Source organism: Monopterus albus, unplaced genomic scaffold, assembly GCF_001952655.1.
Source record: "Monopterus albus unplaced genomic scaffold, M_albus_1.0 scaffold155.1, whole genome shotgun sequence".
Classification (NCBI taxonomy): Eukaryota; Metazoa; Chordata; class Actinopteri; order Synbranchiformes; family Synbranchidae; genus Monopterus; species Monopterus albus.
Window position 1 is genome coordinate 364,902 of NW_018128035.1, and position 17,080 is coordinate 381,981.

The 17,080-nt window shown below is 46.4% G+C and overlaps 2 protein-coding genes across 4 annotated transcripts in view; both read right to left on the reverse strand.

The window, feature by feature from the left end:
* Positions 1–8,469, reverse strand: part of LOC109968626 (suppressor of tumorigenicity 14 protein homolog) — a 19,644-nt gene extending 11,175 nt beyond the window's left edge. Inside the window, exons 1-9 of the mRNA XM_020615014.1 lie at positions 7,881–8,469; positions 6,028–6,166; positions 4,462–4,592; positions 3,880–3,950; positions 3,066–3,259; positions 2,177–2,212; positions 1,686–1,911; positions 766–902; positions 303–400 (exon numbers count right to left, since the gene is read on the reverse strand). Of these exons, the coding sequence (XP_020470670.1) occupies positions 303–400; positions 766–902; positions 1,686–1,911; positions 2,177–2,212; positions 3,066–3,259; positions 3,880–3,950; positions 4,462–4,592; positions 6,028–6,166; positions 7,881–7,922 (1,074 nt within the window). The 5' untranslated portion in view covers positions 7,923–8,469. The remainder of the gene's footprint in view (positions 1–302; positions 401–765; positions 903–1,685; positions 1,912–2,176; positions 2,213–3,065; positions 3,260–3,879; positions 3,951–4,461; positions 4,593–6,027; positions 6,167–7,880) is intronic.
* A 3,416-nt stretch (positions 8,470–11,885) lies between these two features.
* The window catches only part of kcnd1 (potassium voltage-gated channel, Shal-related subfamily, member 1), a 49,162-nt gene continuing 43,967 nt past the window's right edge, over positions 11,886–17,080 (reverse strand). For all 3 annotated transcript variants that reach the window (XM_020615000.1, XM_020614999.1, XM_020615001.1), the window contains exons 7-9: positions 16,413–16,508; positions 14,915–15,153; positions 11,886–14,329 (exon numbers count right to left, since the gene is read on the reverse strand). In XM_020615000.1, coding sequence (XP_020470656.1) covers positions 14,122–14,329; positions 14,915–15,153; positions 16,413–16,508 — 543 coding nt within the window. In that variant the 3' untranslated portion in view covers positions 11,886–14,121. The remainder of the gene's footprint in view (positions 14,330–14,914; positions 15,154–16,412; positions 16,509–17,080) is intronic.

Below are 17,080 nucleotides of genomic sequence, written 5' to 3' on the forward strand. Positions count from 1 at the left end.
TCTTACCTTGTACCCCTTTACCTCAGCCCCCCCAATCTTACAGAGCAGACATCAAGCCTGGCCAGTTTCTTTCCAATCATCCTTCCTGGAGGACGAATCCTAATAATGTGGTGAACTCACAGTTCCTCTAACATCAGGCCACATTTTCCACTTGTTTACAGGGAATATGAAAATGTACCGTCACACCAAAACCCTTCAGATGTTAATGAGCCATGACTAGTACGCTGCTTGTTCTGTCACATCGGGTGGACTGAACATCAGACACTTGTCGTTCTCCTCAGACTGGTAAAATGTGCCCTTACCTCAATGTTCCAGACACATATGGTCTTTGGGGGGTAGTTGGAGGGGAAGAACGGTGAAGAAAAGGAGCCTCTGTTTGCACTGAGTTTCCCTCCACATCCTGGACAAGAAAACAAGTCACACAGGTCAGACGTGGGAGAGTCGCAGCAAGTCAACTGGGTCCTACAGTGAAGTCACCTCGGAAACTCAGACATTTATTTTATTGCATTTATTCTGTTGTTTTTCATACAGAATTTCATTTTTGAATTAAAACCGTCTACAGCGACAGTGTCATTATTTACTGCTGAGACTTGTTGCAATGCACACAAACAGTTTCTCAACAATATTCATGAAAAATAAGTCACAGTGTCTCAGCAACGTATTTTCACCTCTTTCAGACCCAGTTTAAAGAATGTGTGACAACAAATAAATGTTCCAGAACATCAACACCTCTGGCCACAGTTCAGACTCTAACTCCCATCATACTTTGCTCTGTCAAAGGGATCTGGGAGTAGTTGGCTCTGAACCCGGGGAAGTTCTTCAGCTCACTGGTGACCAGAGTCAGCAACATGACGTTTCCAGAGGACCGAAAAGACAGCGAGCCACGAGGATACCCGCATTGTCTGGGGAGAAAGCAGAAACACACAGCTGTCAGACCCCGAATGCACTGAGAGCTGGTGCTCAGTTCACACTGAAAACGCATGAAAGCAGCGGTAACGCAACATCTGGACCAGACGTGTGTGTGCACGAGCCAGCGCCTCTCTGACTGAGAACTGAACCCTACAGATTTTACCAGATGGTTACAGTCGACTTCCTGATCAAACTGAGAGTGACTTAAGGCTGCAAAGCTGCTTCTCTGTCATCTCTGCTGTAAAGGTTCACACCTGTTTCACCCACACCTGGTAGTGATGTCACTGGAGCAAGGTTACACCAGTTACACCAGTGGAGGCCAGCAGCAGGGAGTGCTCCCTACTCTGTAGATGCTTCTAAAGGCACCCAGTAACCTGTGTGTCGCAAGCTGATAGACACACAAGACAGAGGAAACTCTGGAGCTGGAATAATTCTTTTCATCTTCCATCAAGCCAATTAATCTTACCGAGTCATCATTTATATCTATAAACCTGTGAAAGGTCCCATCACAACTGCCGTTGTGTCCAACCAACCAATCCAAAACCCAGAAAGGTCCAGTTAATGTGACGGAACACAGAGAAACTCACACCGATAAGCGACTGGCGCTGCTGGTTTTTAAAAGACAACTGACTGAATCTATCAGCTCAAAGAAACTGGCACGTCAGACTCGCCCATGTGGGAAAGCAACACGTTTTCTGGGTGATATCTGAAGAAGAAGAAAACCACAGGGTAGCTGTGAGTTAGCAGAGGACAGTGAGGTCCGAGTCGTGTCTCACTCGGTCAGCGCACGCTGCTCTATCGGAGCCAGAGAGTCGTAGATTTTGATGAAGTCCTGCTGACAGTTGTCCTCCAGGATCAGAGTGTGGAAGTTGAGCAGGACTCTGTGTCCGGGGTCGGCCCGCAGCCTCCACTGCAGGTAGAAGTTAGGAGGATAAGGGAAGTCGGGAAACCCTGGAGACTGGACTGTTCCTGCTTCACTGACGCGGATGTTGAAGGTCTGATCTGAAAACACAATAGGTAAAATACAGACCGAGCTCCACCATTAACCACACACCTGGTTAACTAATGCAACTGACTCCATCTGTACTTTCAAACTATTTTGTCTCATGTGGAACAGGACATTAAATGTCCAGTAACTTTGAATTCAGTTTGGTATTATGCAAATGTGGGTAAAAGTTCTGTGATATCTTGGAAATAAACAATTTAAATATGAAAAAGAATTGAGAAAACCATGGAACCTCCATCAGTAGAAACAAACAGTTCTCACTCAGTAACGACGTCCTGGTCATGCGTGGATCTATCGCTGTGAAAAGAAACAAAATCTTCAGTTAAACTCAACTAAATGCACATTTGTAGCTAAAGAACGTCACTTTATTTCCCACAACCCAGTGACTCTGACCCACTTTAAAATCAACCCATTCGCTTCAGGTCTGCTCTCATCGCCACAAACTGTAAACGCTGTGGACAGGCTGACCGTGACAATAAGTCTATCGCCCCCTGGGGGCAGCATAGGTCACAAACCCTGCTGCCTCCATGTTAGAGGATGGGACACAAATGAACTAAAAACTCAAAGAACAAACCAGACAAATATTTTCCAGAGGTGGTTTTTGGCAGACATCATCACAATGATGTGTGTACAAGTAGCCATTTTCCTGGCGAGTTCGTTTTAAATAACTGACTTGATTATATAAAGTGGGGTGTATTTTGGATTGTGTGTCACTCAGCTTCTCCGCTGTTGCTGAGCAGGATCTGGTTGTAAAACACCAAGATGGCAGCCGTCTGATTCATATTTTGGCTTGATTTATGCATAGTGGAGCAAACGCCATGGTGACGCCATGTCCATCATCAACGTATCAGAAGGAAAACACACGACAGCCGGGGTTTTACGATCTGCATGTTTCGGATGCTGCAGCACTAACACACTTCAGCAACACTCACCTGAAGTGTGTGAGAGTTCACAAAGGGAGGCAGAGCAGGGGGCCACAAAACCCGTCTTCATCACTACTCTCAGCTTAGAAAACACGGGCGGACTAGGAGACACTGGGCCCTTGGGCACAGACATAAAGGCCCCCCACCCTCCTACCCTGGGGCCCCACACTGACCCAAAGTGACTACAAATGGCAGCAGTGGACATATTTTCCTGTGAGCTCTCACACCTCGGGAGATGACGCCGTTGACATTCAGAGCATCAGTGGGCCTCAGCAGCACTCGGCCCTGTCGGCCCTGCTGACTTTCTGCCGGCGAATCCAAAGACTCGATGGCTTCGTCCAGAAACTTCTGCTGGGGGACGGGAAGGTCGAACTCTGACTGGTAATACGCCACCATGCCATCACCGCCGTCCTCTCCCTCACTACAGCACAAGAACACAACCAGATCAGTCGGTTTGACACAAAGCAACATCAGTTTTTAAGAGTTCAACATTTTAGGAAATCAACTCCTCCCCTTTGTTTCAGAAAGCAACATGTTCAGGTGGACAGTCTCGTGTCTGCACGTTAGTACACAGCTGGATTCAGGGCATGTTAGCTTAGCATAAACACTGGAAACAGCTAGCCTAGCTCAGTCCAGAGTTCATCTCCAACATCCCCTGGTTAACGTATTGGATAGGTTCGTTTTGTTAATCCTCAGCAGTCTGTGGTTTTGCAAGCAGGTACTCTGGTTTGTAACTTAAGTTAGTTTTTATCAGCACTTCCTGTTCAGATGTTTCATATAAACATTATCGCAGTCAGTGAACGAGACCAGGTGGTGGGTATGAGACACGACTGTTGCTGCACTGGCTGAAATGAACGCTACCGAGTTCATCCTGTGAGATAAGGCGGTGGAGGTACTTCCTCTCCATCCGTGGCTGCTGACTGGAGTTCTACAGTAACAGCAGCCTAATCCTTTAATAAGCATCATGTCCTGTTTCAGCTTTAACAGCCGCCCTTCACATATTAATACGTAACACATACATACGTCTTATGTGAGTCGTACCTGAAGGCCTGCACCGTGGAGCCCGTGAAGTACCTGGCCAGCACTGCATTTTTGTTGTAAATCAGTTTCAGCTGAAAGAGACAAAGGTCACACATATCTTCATATCTGCCTAATGTCATCACAGTCACCTCAACAAATACAGAACTGTGGAAAGAGCACGAAGCAGAAGTGGTCAGAGCCAACATGAACGCCACAGCTCAGACTCTTTCACTGAACCGAGACAAACTCTGATCCAGTACTGGATACAACCTAATACTGCAGCCCAGCGCTAGTGCTAGCTCAGCTGCCTTCGTTCAGTCACGTGACCTGGCCTCTCGCACGTGGAGTGGTCCTCTGAGAAGGTAAATCCCAGTTTCCTTATTTGAGCTTTCCTCACTCAACACAGAAGTTGATCTTATTCCTGCTATGAGGAGACGCGAGACCATTCTCACAGTATTTACGGACCAACGCAGGCCTTTAATGAATGTGGGCGGGACTAAGACACAAGTGATGAAAACATGGGAGTTGGGATTTACCCAGTCTCCCATGAGTCAGCAGATGTGGAGAACTCCCATGATGCTCTGGGACTGTGTGAGGTCTCACCTGCTGGCTGACCAGAGCGGCCAGATGGGTAAATTGAGGACTGCTGGGATCTTCGTATTCGGGCAAGAAGGGCTGGTTATTGATCCCCATGGAGCCGATGTAAACCCTCGTCATTCTGACATCACTGCGTACTGAGGGAGAGAGCAGACAGAGGTTACAGTCGGCTGACGTGTCCTGTTCTGTTCTGGTGACCTGGGGGTCAACATCCTCAGACACCAGAGGTACATCTTTTATGAGATTGTTCCTGTGTAGGACATTCCGAGTCTCCTATATCGGCTTTGAGGAGCGAGCACTGAGGACGGTGCTGGAGGAGCCATGAGACCATCCTTCATGGAGGTTTTTGATGAACCAACACGCACCTTTATCAGAAATCAATTGGTGATTGGACAGATGAAGGATCAGAGAAAAGGACGTCTCATGGAGTTAACGCGTTTCCTCAAGTCCTCTTATGTGGGCGGGACTAAGATGCAAGTGAGGGAAACAAAGTGCTGATAAGAGACTTGAGATGTGTCCTGTGTTCTGACTCAGCAACAGCTTCACTGTGAAGGTCGGAGGACCAGACAATGTCCTCACCGCTAACGCTGGGCCACACACCAGCTCCAGCCGGTGTGTGCCGTCTTGCAGAGACTGTCCGAGTCTCTGTCCAGCAGCTGGCTCCTGGTAAACTGGCTGCTAAAGCAAACAGGCAGCCCTTTACCTCCACAGTTTCATTTAGAGATGCACCGGTGTGGCTGTTGTGCCTTAAGCAGATCAGATGTCTCTGATCGACCCTGTTCACAAACTACAGTTTAACTGTTTTTCTTGCTCATTTACTTTGTGTATACGTTACCGTCATGAATATTTTTATGTTTTGGGGCTAAAACTATATATTTAATGTATAAATCTGAGCGTGGAGCAGGAGTGTGATCATGCTGCGACACCTGCAACACAAACTGTGACTGGCTGTTGTTGTTATACTTTACAACAATAATGCATTGGGTTATTTATCTTCTCCTCAAATAATAAAGTGCAGTTTTTTTCTCTCTGGACTTTTCTGTTTATGCAGCACAGTGTGTGTGTGTGTGTGTGTGTGTGTGTGTACACATGCTTTGCAGGGAGGTCCAGCTGCTGCAGCCGGGGGCATGTGGAAGCAAAGGGCTGAGGGTGTGGTCCCTGCTGCACCTTCACAGCAGCAGAACAATGATTTGATTCACTTCCACATAGAGAAGGTTAAAGGTTTTAGTGCTGCCGTCACTATGAGTTGACCTGAGTCTGTATCAGGGAAGAAGAAGTTGACATGTCATTTCTCTGTGCAGAGATTAGACAATGCAAACATGGCTAACAGTTCCTGACTGAAACCAACGGGCTTCCATGTCCAGCCTTCAAAAAGCCACATCACACTACACCTATCGGTGTAATATGGACACGTACCCCGCCACCGATAACAGGACACAGCCACTTTCACTCCTGCCACATATCAACTAGTCTGTGGTGACTCAGCTCAGCTCCCAGTGCCTGAACAGGAAGCTGAGAGAACCCAGTGCATGTGATTGACCTTCACCCAGTGTTTAGATAAAGCCAGCTCACAGTGGAAGTTCCAGACCAGCAGCCCGGTCAGCAGCAGGCCCACTCCGACCCACAGCGTCCTCCTCTGGCCCGGTTTCTTCTCCAGCTTTTTGGAGTCTGAGGCTGGCAGGAACTCAAGGGTCGGGTCCCAGTCGTTGTCCTGGAGACAGAGAAGGGGTGGGGGGGGTCAGTTTGTTCATTATTCTCCTACAGGGTTCTGTCTGCTCATGTTGCTCTGGACTGTACCGACCAACACCACCAGCATCAGCTGCCTGGTGACAGGTAACAGAGAAATGGGTCATTAGCTGAATTAACCCTTTATGCCAACATTTACTAACCACGGCCCGACTCTACCGGGGAAACGCAGACTCCACTGAAGTAAATGAGAGAAGCTGGAGTTTCTCTCAAAGTCTGGACATTTTTTCACAAGGTCTTCACCTCTAAGACCACTGACACACCTACCTTCCACCAGCACATACACACAGACAACAGTTGTGTCCCCGGTGTCATTGTTCATTTGCTTGCATAGTTGTTTACCCAGATGATTAGAAAATACCAGGCCGCACATCTTCCTAGTTCTACTTCAGCACAACGTAAACAGAAACCATGACAACAGAAGTTGTTGGGGAAGTTACAGTATTGTCGATGCTGAGAAGCAGCAGGTGGTTTGTCAACAGGACAAGCTCCGTGCACTTCTCTCCAAAGCTCGAGGCCCCTGTAGGGTGGATCCAAGCTGCTGCTGACCTGAGTTTCAGCCCCTACTGGTCACATGCTGAACAGCATTAGTTTCTGAGGACGTGCACGACCAACAGTCCAGGGGGACAGAGACACAAACACAAAGTTAAAGGCAGCTTAGCGTTCCTTCTGATGTGAGCCCTGAGGGAAGCAAAGACTTCATGTCTGCTTCACTTACAGCCTCAGATCCATTCACACCAATCTGAAATAAGATCCTCTTATGCCCGTGCACCGGCCAAACCCCGAGGCTTTAGGTTTTCAGATCGTCCATCTGTCACAGTCTCTGTTAATTCTTTTCTCTATTAATCGATTAGTCAAGGAAAGGTCAGAAATATCCATCTCAGTTTGTAGTGACATCGATAAACAGTCTCAAACACCAAGTTTACTATCGTGGAAAATAGAAATGACTTATGTTGGAGAATCTGAACCCAGAGCACAGACATCTTCTTTAAAGCGACAAACCGATTAATTAGATATGAAAACAGTTTCAGACTAATTTTCTGTGGATTGACTAATTGATGACCAGACACTTGAAGACACCTTGGACCTGGACTGTCATGGGCATTTTCAATGTTCTCTGACATTGTACAAACCAAATGATCAGTAAATAATTCCAGCCCTGAACTGCTGCTGACCCAGCTGTGTGAACCTGTTCCACTGCGTCACAGTGACAGAAACGTCTTTACTACCGATCCACGTTCCAGGTCTGCTGCACTGGTATTCACCCCGTTTCCCAGTAAAGGCAACCAGTGACACAGGCTGGTCAGCAGCTCATTTAACGCCCTGCAGTTTGACAAACAGCTCCAACGCACCACATCCAGTTTGTTTTGTGTCTGACACCTGCTGTGTTTTACTGGAATCCATCACAAACTGGTCAGCAGTAACCCCGCCTGTGAGCCACCAGTCGGGGTTTACACTACCTCTCATCATATCACCATTAAAACCAGTCCAGTGTGCTGTGGAAACCAGTGCAGCACCGAAACTCACTTCACATTATGATTATTAATTCCTTCCTCACATTCAGTTTAAACGAGAACCAGTTTTTCTGCTCGGTTTCTGTTGTTAATCCCAGGTGACACTGAAAAACCTGTACGGGCTCTGACGTCACAGCCAGCGTAATGCCACAGGTATGGACTCACCTGTCTCGGAGTGAACTTCTGTCCTGAGTCCAGTGAATCCATGATGCATTAAGTCCCGCTGATGGCCCCTGTTCTCCGTCTTACTCCGTCTCCACCGCCGTTTATCTCCGGTTTCCTGACGGGGGACCTGCTGCCATTACTGCCCCGCTGACATGGCGACGACAGGTGTTTCTATCTGCAGGTATAAGCCGAAATGTGTCGAGAAACACGGGTTGAAAAGTGAGTTAAAAGGTAGTTTCTAACTCTGGGTGTCGCTCCGTAACGGGCTGAAACAGGTAAATCAGCGGCGGATCCAACGGGAGCTCGGCTCTGAAAGGGACCGGCAGGTGTGGCGACCTGATCACAGCCCAGAGAGAACTAACGAACGTACACTGGTCGCAGCAGGAGCACACCTGAACCTGCCAACTTCCCGTCATTCTTTGCGCGACTGAAACCGCGCCTTGTATTATACCCCAGGGAGCAACCTTAACAGCTACTGACAGCTGACAGATGAATGGAAGTTGGAACCAGATGTTATTCCAGGCCAGATGTTCCCTCATGAGGTGTTTTGATGATGGTGGTGGAGACGCTGTCTAACACGTCGCTCCAACATCTCCCATAGCTGTTCAACTGGGCTGAGACCTGGTGACTGGGAAGGCCACAGTGTCTGGTTCACATCATGGTCATCCTCATCAGACCAGTCAGGGACCCCGGGTGTCCTGTGGATGGGGGGGGGCACTGTCATCCTGGATCTGCTGTGGCCTGTATCAGTGGTCATGGGTGGGGACTGGTCCTGTATGTCTGCTGTTATAATGATCATCTCACCTGCAAAGACATGAGCAGACTCACAGCTGAGGAGCTAGCAGCCCCGGCTTACATGAAACAGGATGTAATGACTGTCACTGACTCTGCAAATCAGAAGCCTGGGCCAGAGGATCACCAACTCCATCCCACAAACTTCAAGTTTAAGAAGTGTTTTCCAGCAGCATCTTTAAAATCTCCAGAATCACATGTATCAGCAGTACTTTTGTCCAAAGAATAAACTTTTGTCGCCTTCAGAAGTTATAAAACATCCACCAGTTATTTTTTCTGTCAGTAGACTTATTGACAGTTTCAGCTGCATTTCAGTTCCATTTATAACAAAACATCTTTGATAACTTCTCATATACTGTGGATGCAAAGATCCTAATTTGTCAAGTAACTAAACGTGCCAAAGAAATGTAGTGGAGTAAAAAGGATAAAGACAATTCTCCAGTGAAGTAACAGTTTGTACAGTACTTGGATGAATACATCTGATAACACGGCCCAGTACTCCATGAGCTACAGGGAGGGTGTGGATGTCGGGGGGGCAGATCAACCTTCAGTTTGACGTTGACCATACTGAAGCTGCCGCACAGATAGTTTTATAAACATCATGAACGTTTGCAGAGCCACCTAGTGACCGTCCTGCTTGTCTGGGCCGTGAAAACACATCAGTGGTTTACAGCTGCTTTCGGATGCAGGTGGCTAAAGGTCTTTTCATGCAGGTTTAATTTGTTCCTTTAAATGTTGACCTCAGCAAGTGAGAACCTGACTGGATACAGCCCCAGAAGAACACACAGCGCTCCAGGTTCTGGTTTCTGTCGACTTTATTAGTGGAATGGAATATACACCTGTGTGCTTTAATGCAGTTTTCTCCTTCACTCACTCATCACGTGTCACTGCCTCCGAGACTGAGCATCACTGTCATGAACGGCGTCTGAAATGCTGCTTATCATCTCAGTAGAGCCCAGTTTATTACTGGGATCATTTATTACCACTGTGCTTTGTGGTGTTTGCCAGGCAAATGCACTTTGTTGTTCACCTTTAACCTGAAGGACAGGACATGATCCAGTGACCTTCGGATGTAAGGACAGCTGCTCTCCTGCAGCATAAGCAGCACGTCAGACAAACAACTGAAACGTTCTCAAAATAAAAACATGCTCGGCAGTTAAAAAGCTCAACAATGCCTCAGTCATATTTTAACAAACTCATTCAGTTCCATGTGTAACTTTGGTTCTATGGACGCGAAACAATATGCAACACCTGGACAGCCAGTGTCTGAGGTGGTCAGGAGACAAAATGCAAATCTGAAACATCGGGCTCATCCGACGGGTTGAAGAGTCTCTGCAGCAGAAACTGGCTCCAGAGAATCAACAGATCCCAGTAAAGTGCAGTCGAGCCATGACTCCCCATCTTTACCCACACAACTCTAATTTAACGTCACTGTGCACCATCACCTATGCTGGATTTTCAGCAATAACAAAAGTAAATTACAGTTTCCTGTAATTTCCTTTAAAATACGCTAAATTTAAAAAAACCCTAAAAATGTAGAACAAAGTTTGCTAAACTGACAGAAATCTGCGGTTGAAGCTGTGTTTGTATGGAAAGCCAAAGGGGACATAAACTAGGTACTTTACCACAACATCATTTTAATAATAATAATAATTCCAATACAATTGCTTCTGTTCAAATTAAATGACCTAAAACAAAAAATTGCATTTCTGAATTACTGTATTAACCTACTAACAGCAGGCGACTTTGAGCCGTATCTGGCCAAACTCTAAACACTGATGAAGACTGTGGGAAGTGGTACTACTTCGATTAGTATTCTAGTTTTTCCAGTAATTTGACTGGTAAATAAAGCAGATGGGGAGAAGAGGCCGAGCGGGAGCCACAGCTACAGGGTGAATGAAAACATCACAACAGTAGAAGCATTTTAGAAAACGTGCCAAAGACTTTAAACAACAGACAGACTGCTCAGTCTCCTCTCGCAGCTTCTCTTTAGCCTCCAGAAGACAACAGGTAAAATACCTACAACGGTATCCATGCATATTTGTGACTGCTCATCATACAAACACACACATTCATACAAACACACACAAGCACCTGCCTGTCCACACACACTTTGCATTCTGGCGAGGAACATGCCTGAATGATTTTTATTTCTGAAGTTCATTAATATAATCTTTATTTCTTCTCAGTAATCTAATGTACACGTCTCGTAGTGCAAACACTCGTTTGGAAAAACCTGGGGACGGAGGGAGGATGAGCAAAACAAACCAACAACTGACAGGAGAGAATAAAGTAAGAGTCGTCATGCAAAAGAACGGATGATGAGATCTTCCTCGTTGCATTGTATTTTTTCTTGCTTTTTCTCTGCTATGGTTGATAAGTTCCTACGATCAGTAGTGCTACTTCTACTGCACGAGGCTCATGCACAGATGGAGGCCAGTCAGACGCCAGAGGACTTCCAACTCTTTTTTTTGTTTTTTTGGTTTGAGGGTTCGATTGGAAGATGCAGGTCAGAGATTATGATACAAAATATGTTACAGTATGTACGTCTTGTCTGCTGTCACACGTGCTTCTGAATGGTCGAGGAAACGCTTCGCCAAAATACTCACAGGAAGAGTCAGGTGAGGCCGATGGCGTGCACTCTTAAGGAAGGATGTGCAGCTTTTAACACATCTAAGATTCTAGGCAGAGGTGACACCTGTGCAGGAACAAATCATCTGCAGGAGGCAGCGCCTGCATGACACTGATACCACATATTCTGTGTCAGCAGAAACATGTGCTGTCCTTTTTCAAAGGTTTCTACCTTTAGTCTTTCTGAGAACCGCAAAACGATGCCAGTGTTTCATCACAGGCTGTAGATGAATCTGTGCTGTTGGCCACAATAAAAAGGCTGCCATCACTGCGGTGGCCTCAACCATTAAACTCACAATAACTGTAGCCGTGAACCGTGACCCGGAGAGCCGGGGTACCACTGAATAACTTTTAAACTAGTTCTTAATCCCATTAGAGCTGACAGTTCGACGTCTTTTCACTTCCAGATCACCAAAACCACACCATGCTACCAGGCTCTGCTCTCATCGGTTGTTCCAACACTAAACCTTACATGTGAAGAGTAAAATAAACCTGACCAGACTCTTGGAGGTGAAAAGATTTCTGGCTGTCTCTGAAATCATTTGGACTAGATTTTCTATACAAAGTTTCTCCTCTGGAAGCCTGGTGACCTGCTCACAAGCCTCCTTGGTGAGCAGCTGTAAGCTAACTGCTAACACATTAGCCAGTTAGGTGTTAGCCTAGCTGGTCAAGCTAACTGGTTACCGGGCAAGGATGCAGATTTGCTTGTCAGAGTTCATAACAGCTGAACTTGATGCAAATGATGGAAAACACATGAACTATAGATCTCAGTGTTTCCTGTGGATCAAGAGGTTTGGCGGGGGGTCAAGGTCCAGCCCCGGTGGAAGCTCTGCCTCTCTCTCTCTATGAGGTGAACAAACCCCTAATAATTATATGGTTTAATAAGAGTGAGTTAGTTTTCAGTAACAGTTATAATAATAAAAAATTTAGTCAGTTTATCATTCAACAAGAAAAACCTTGTGGGAGTTGCATCTGCTGAATGTTCACAAAATAAAAGTTTTATATTTCATACTGCTGAGATGTCCAGATTACACCGCCCAGTCCGGCAGCAGATACTCATTTATGTCAGAACGTGGACATAAAGACTAAAGGAAGAAACTGAGAAAACACAGAAGGTGTGAAGCTTGTGGATCAGAAGCTGGACTGGACTTCACAGGCGCCCATAGGTCGCCGCCTGCAGGCCAGAGCAGCGGGCTCGTCAGTCGACGCTGGCAGAGAAAAGAAACAGCAGCTTGTTTCTTACATTGCCACCACTTGGGTTTTCATGATACACGTCATTGTGGGAACCTGTCAGCCCTGTTGTTGTAACAACAGTAGTTGTTCATGCACAGCATCAGTGATACTACGGCAGCAGTAATACTGCAACATGCCAACATCTGCACGCGGCTCTTTAACGAGCGTGTTGAAAACAGAGTGCACGTCATCAGGACAAACATCTCTTTAATGTTAGAGCTTTGGCGCCGTGTTTCCCTTTCCTGTTTAAATCTATTGCACAATGTTTTGTTCTCTCTCACTGAAAAGGTCACGTCACAGATGAGTTGCTTTACATTTTGTTCCCTGCAATAATCATTGTTTTAAACACGCACATTATTATTGGTATTATTATTATTCTGTTCATTTGTTGATGCTATTTTCCTGCTTGCTCTAACATTGCATATTTTGAAAAGTAAAAGGCTTTTGTTCCCGGTCTGGGCTACAGCCAGTTCACGTCAGACCATGTCGATCCAGTCCAGGATCCTTCGTTCCTCTCCACAGGTCCATTTAGAAAACCAGGAAGGCCCAGTTCTGCACAGACCAGCTCGGTTTGGCCCAGGTCGGCTCCTTCGAGTTGCGTTCAGCTCAGTGTAGTTGTGTGAACAGTATTGAGGCTCAGCATAGATCAGGTAGTCCCAGTTCAGTCTGGTTTATGTGGTAGATTCAAGTGTTTCAGCAGCTTCGAAATCATCATCTGAAGACTCTGACAGTTTTCCAGCTCTTGTGACTGGACACTGAGAAAAGCTCAAAACTTCTCATTCAGAATTTCTTTACTCGCCCAACGATGTGACCTGAAGTGGCTTCAGGTGCAGAGAGGAGACCAAGACGTTATGCTTTTCATTGTCTTCACAGACTTCATCCAACATTTTTTCTGCAGTCAGGCTTTAAGGATCCGTCCGAAGCCCGCCTGGTGTGTCCACTCCTTGCTTGAGCTGTACTGGTCCTGATAATAGTCACAGGTTTCCCACAACCACCAACATCAACACTGTTAGACTGGTTACAACCAGCGGAGTCTAAATGATCCTTCAACGGTCGGCGCTCCCTCGGATTCGCTGCCAAGACCAACATATTAACTAGACCTAAAAAGACGACCCCCATCCTCGGCCATGATTTTGCATCCCTCCTGTAAAGTGTTGTGTTCAGATGGAGCCAGTGAATCCGATCCATCTGTTGGTTTCTGAATGTCATCCTGTAGAAGTCCTGGGATCTTTTCCACTGTCAGACCAGAAGGAAGCCTGTGCAGGGTCAGACGTGTGCACAGGGTCTTAGACTTAGGAAAGTCTACAAAAGAACAGCTATCGTTCCTTTTAAAACTCCTCACCTCTCATCGTTGCTTGCTTTGTCTCCTACATGAATATCCATTTTGTCACATAATCCACAAGAGGTGACAGGAAGTGAAAGTAACCGGCGGTACTCAGAGTACCCACCCATGTCGTCTTTTCCTACCTCCAACACTTCAGCTAGCAGCACCCCTCGCTCAACATAAAGGTTCAATGAAAGTTCAGAGTTCACTGGAAAGGTGACAGGCGGGGCGGCAGGGTGGGTGTCGGGGGCTGGTCAGAGGTTATAAAGAGGAGATTTTGAAGGTGTCATGGGTGTAGGCGGTGGCCCGAGTATTGCGCAGGATGCCAGGGATGGGAGCGGGTGATGGGGGGAGGCTCTCGTCAGGTGTGTTGGCGGGCGGCGTTGGGGTGCTGATGATGGCGGCGGTGAAATCGTGTTCCCCACAGTTCAGCTTCAGGTCGCCTGCCTGGGCATTCAGACTGGAACGACTGGGGACAGAGAGAGAAACATGATAAAAGAAAGCAGGCGAGCGGAAACTGATTCGTTAAACGAACAAAAAGTAGAGAAGCAGAATGAAACGCTGGCTGCCTTTCACTGATTCCTCCATAACATCTTTTAAAAGATCTATTTTTAATTGTGTTAGGTCTTAAAATGTGAGGTGATGCAGACCCTCGTGGATCTATTGGTCCATATTTAAAATCGGTTTCTCTCCGGTCTCACCTGAGAACAGTTCACCGCACACTTTATTCCAGCTTTGTGCAGGTTTGGCCTGGTTCAGTTTGACATTGGTCTATTTAACTAAATGTAAAGTGGTAAGTATAGAGTGAGTTATCTTAAAGACCAGGTTCTGCTGTACAACTTGTCTTTTCTGCTGTAAAACGTGGTGAACACCAAGGCTCTGCTTTTGGTCCTCTGGGCTTTTCTGGGTATTTTAAATCTCTTGGACAAATTCAGTGGTTTATATTCAAGCTCCGTGAGTTTCCCAGTGTGTTCATCTGTTTGTCTACTGTTATTTATCGCTATCGCTCCAGCAGTAAATTTATTCCTCTTCAGTAAGTTGTGTTGCTGTTTACGTTTGCTGTGGTATGGAGGTGGGTTTGATGTGCAGGGTGTCCAGCTCCTGGATGCTGCCCCGGCTGACGGACACTGTGGAGTTAGCCAGTCGCATGGCGGCTCTCCTCCGGGCTCGGCGGGGGCAGCAGCCCGTCGCCCCCTGCTGGCTGGACAGGGAGGTGCTGCGGCTGGTCCTGAAGCCGACTGACTCGGTCATACACAGCTCACTGTAGGTCATCTCGTCTGTGAACTCATGGTTCTGTGAGGAGAGGGAGAGGAGGGAGGTCAAACTAACAACACGCTGCCTCTGTCTCATTTCAGTGGTTTATGTCAGAACAGGGAAGAGGAACACACGAAGAGGATTTGCTCCTTTGACACTGTGATACAGGCTAGCAGCTGTAGGAGTCGGAGAGATGGATTCAAGTTACTGAAATAAATCTCTCAAATCCTTTGTCAAGATTTGCATTGTTGCACTGTGGATAAACAGCTTTACTGTCAAAGCTCATGGCAATGTTTGCACAGAAGCAGCTTTTTATTTTTGGCTGGTGACAACTGATTTTGATAAATTGGTAGTATCAGCTAATCCTAGCTCGCTAATTTACACTCATCCCCAAAACACACTTCATCAGTGAGTCCTAACCCTGATAAAACACACCACTTCAGTAAAGCGCTGCACTAACACGGTGCTGCTCGTTCATGTCTGTTTTTCAACAGAGGTCATAAGAGTCCGAGCCTACGTGCTCCTTATGTTACTGCCCTATAGTCCCAAGGCCAGTTGCAATACAACACCAAAGCTGCTGCTTTATTTCCATGTTGTCTACATGGATTCATAGGTGAGGATGTGACCTCTTACCTTTTTACATGAGCCTCAGTGTTTTTACATCCTTCAGTCAGCAGAACATCGACAGTCACACTGTAAATAAGCTTAAAACTGTGTTTACTCTCACTACACAGTCATCCTGATGATCCTGCTGGTGAAGCCCGACTGATACAGGACTTTTGATGCTGATACTGGTATTTGGATAACGATGTATCTGAGGAACGCCCCTAACTCTACAGATGAAACCTGCCTCTGGAGCACAAGCTACTGAACGGTGACGTCATTTCAAAACATTTCTTTGGCATTTGTGTTCTTCAATTTGTTGCCATTTATCAGTTGACATATACACTGAGACTGACCGACATCCATAACGGCCTAATATCGGACTGATGTATCAGTCCAGATGTATCAGTCCAGATGTATCAGTCCGGATGTATCAGTCCGGATGTATCAGTCCAGTTGTGGTCCAGTTCATAAAACTCACGTTAGAGCTTCTGCATCTGTTCCCTAAGCATGAAAGGTAAAAATAAACTGGAACAGGAAATGAAGAGAGTTCAGGAATCATGTTTACATTAAACCTGTTTGTGCAGGTACAAAAATGCTGAAGGTACCAGTGTGTGTGTGTATGTGTGTGATACACAGTCTGACACACGAGAGCTGAAACCAGCGTGTTCTGCAGCGGCAGTGTGAGTCCCCACCGTTGTCTTCTCCAGGCAGTGCAGCAGGTGGTGGTGTTGATGCTCGAATGCTGATCTGTTCTTCACACACAGAGCCGTGCAGTCGCTGTCCCGGTCCTGGACACACACACACACACACACACACACACAGGGGTTAAAACTGTATTACTTCACTCTCAGTCACAAAAGGCCCAGTCAGACAAGTACATTTGACAATAGTTCTATATTTTTACTTAGGTATAATTTTGAACTCAGGGTTTGTTAGACTGTGGTATTTGTACCGTTACTCAGAACAACCTGTAGGTATCGAGGTGTGTCTCCTGGAAGAGGCTTCTTCAAGATTTTTACTTGGGTATAGTTTTGAACTCAGGGTTTGTTAGACTGGTATTTGTACTGTTACTCAGAACAACCTTTAGGTATCGAGGTGTGTGTCTCCTGGAAGAGGCTTCTTCATCAGGTAGACACAGTCAGGACAATCCACAGAGACAGAGACAGAAGGAAAAGTCCTACTGAGAGTCACCAAACTAAACTGCCAACACTGCTTTGACTCTGCTGGAGGCTGCTCGACACTGATCCGGCCTTTCTTTTTAATCCGATCCCGTCCAGCTCTCACGTTCGTTCTCCGCTCAACTGATCTCTCATCTCTTCCTCCCACCCTGCTTCTTTTCTTTCCTCCTCTCCACCGGTCT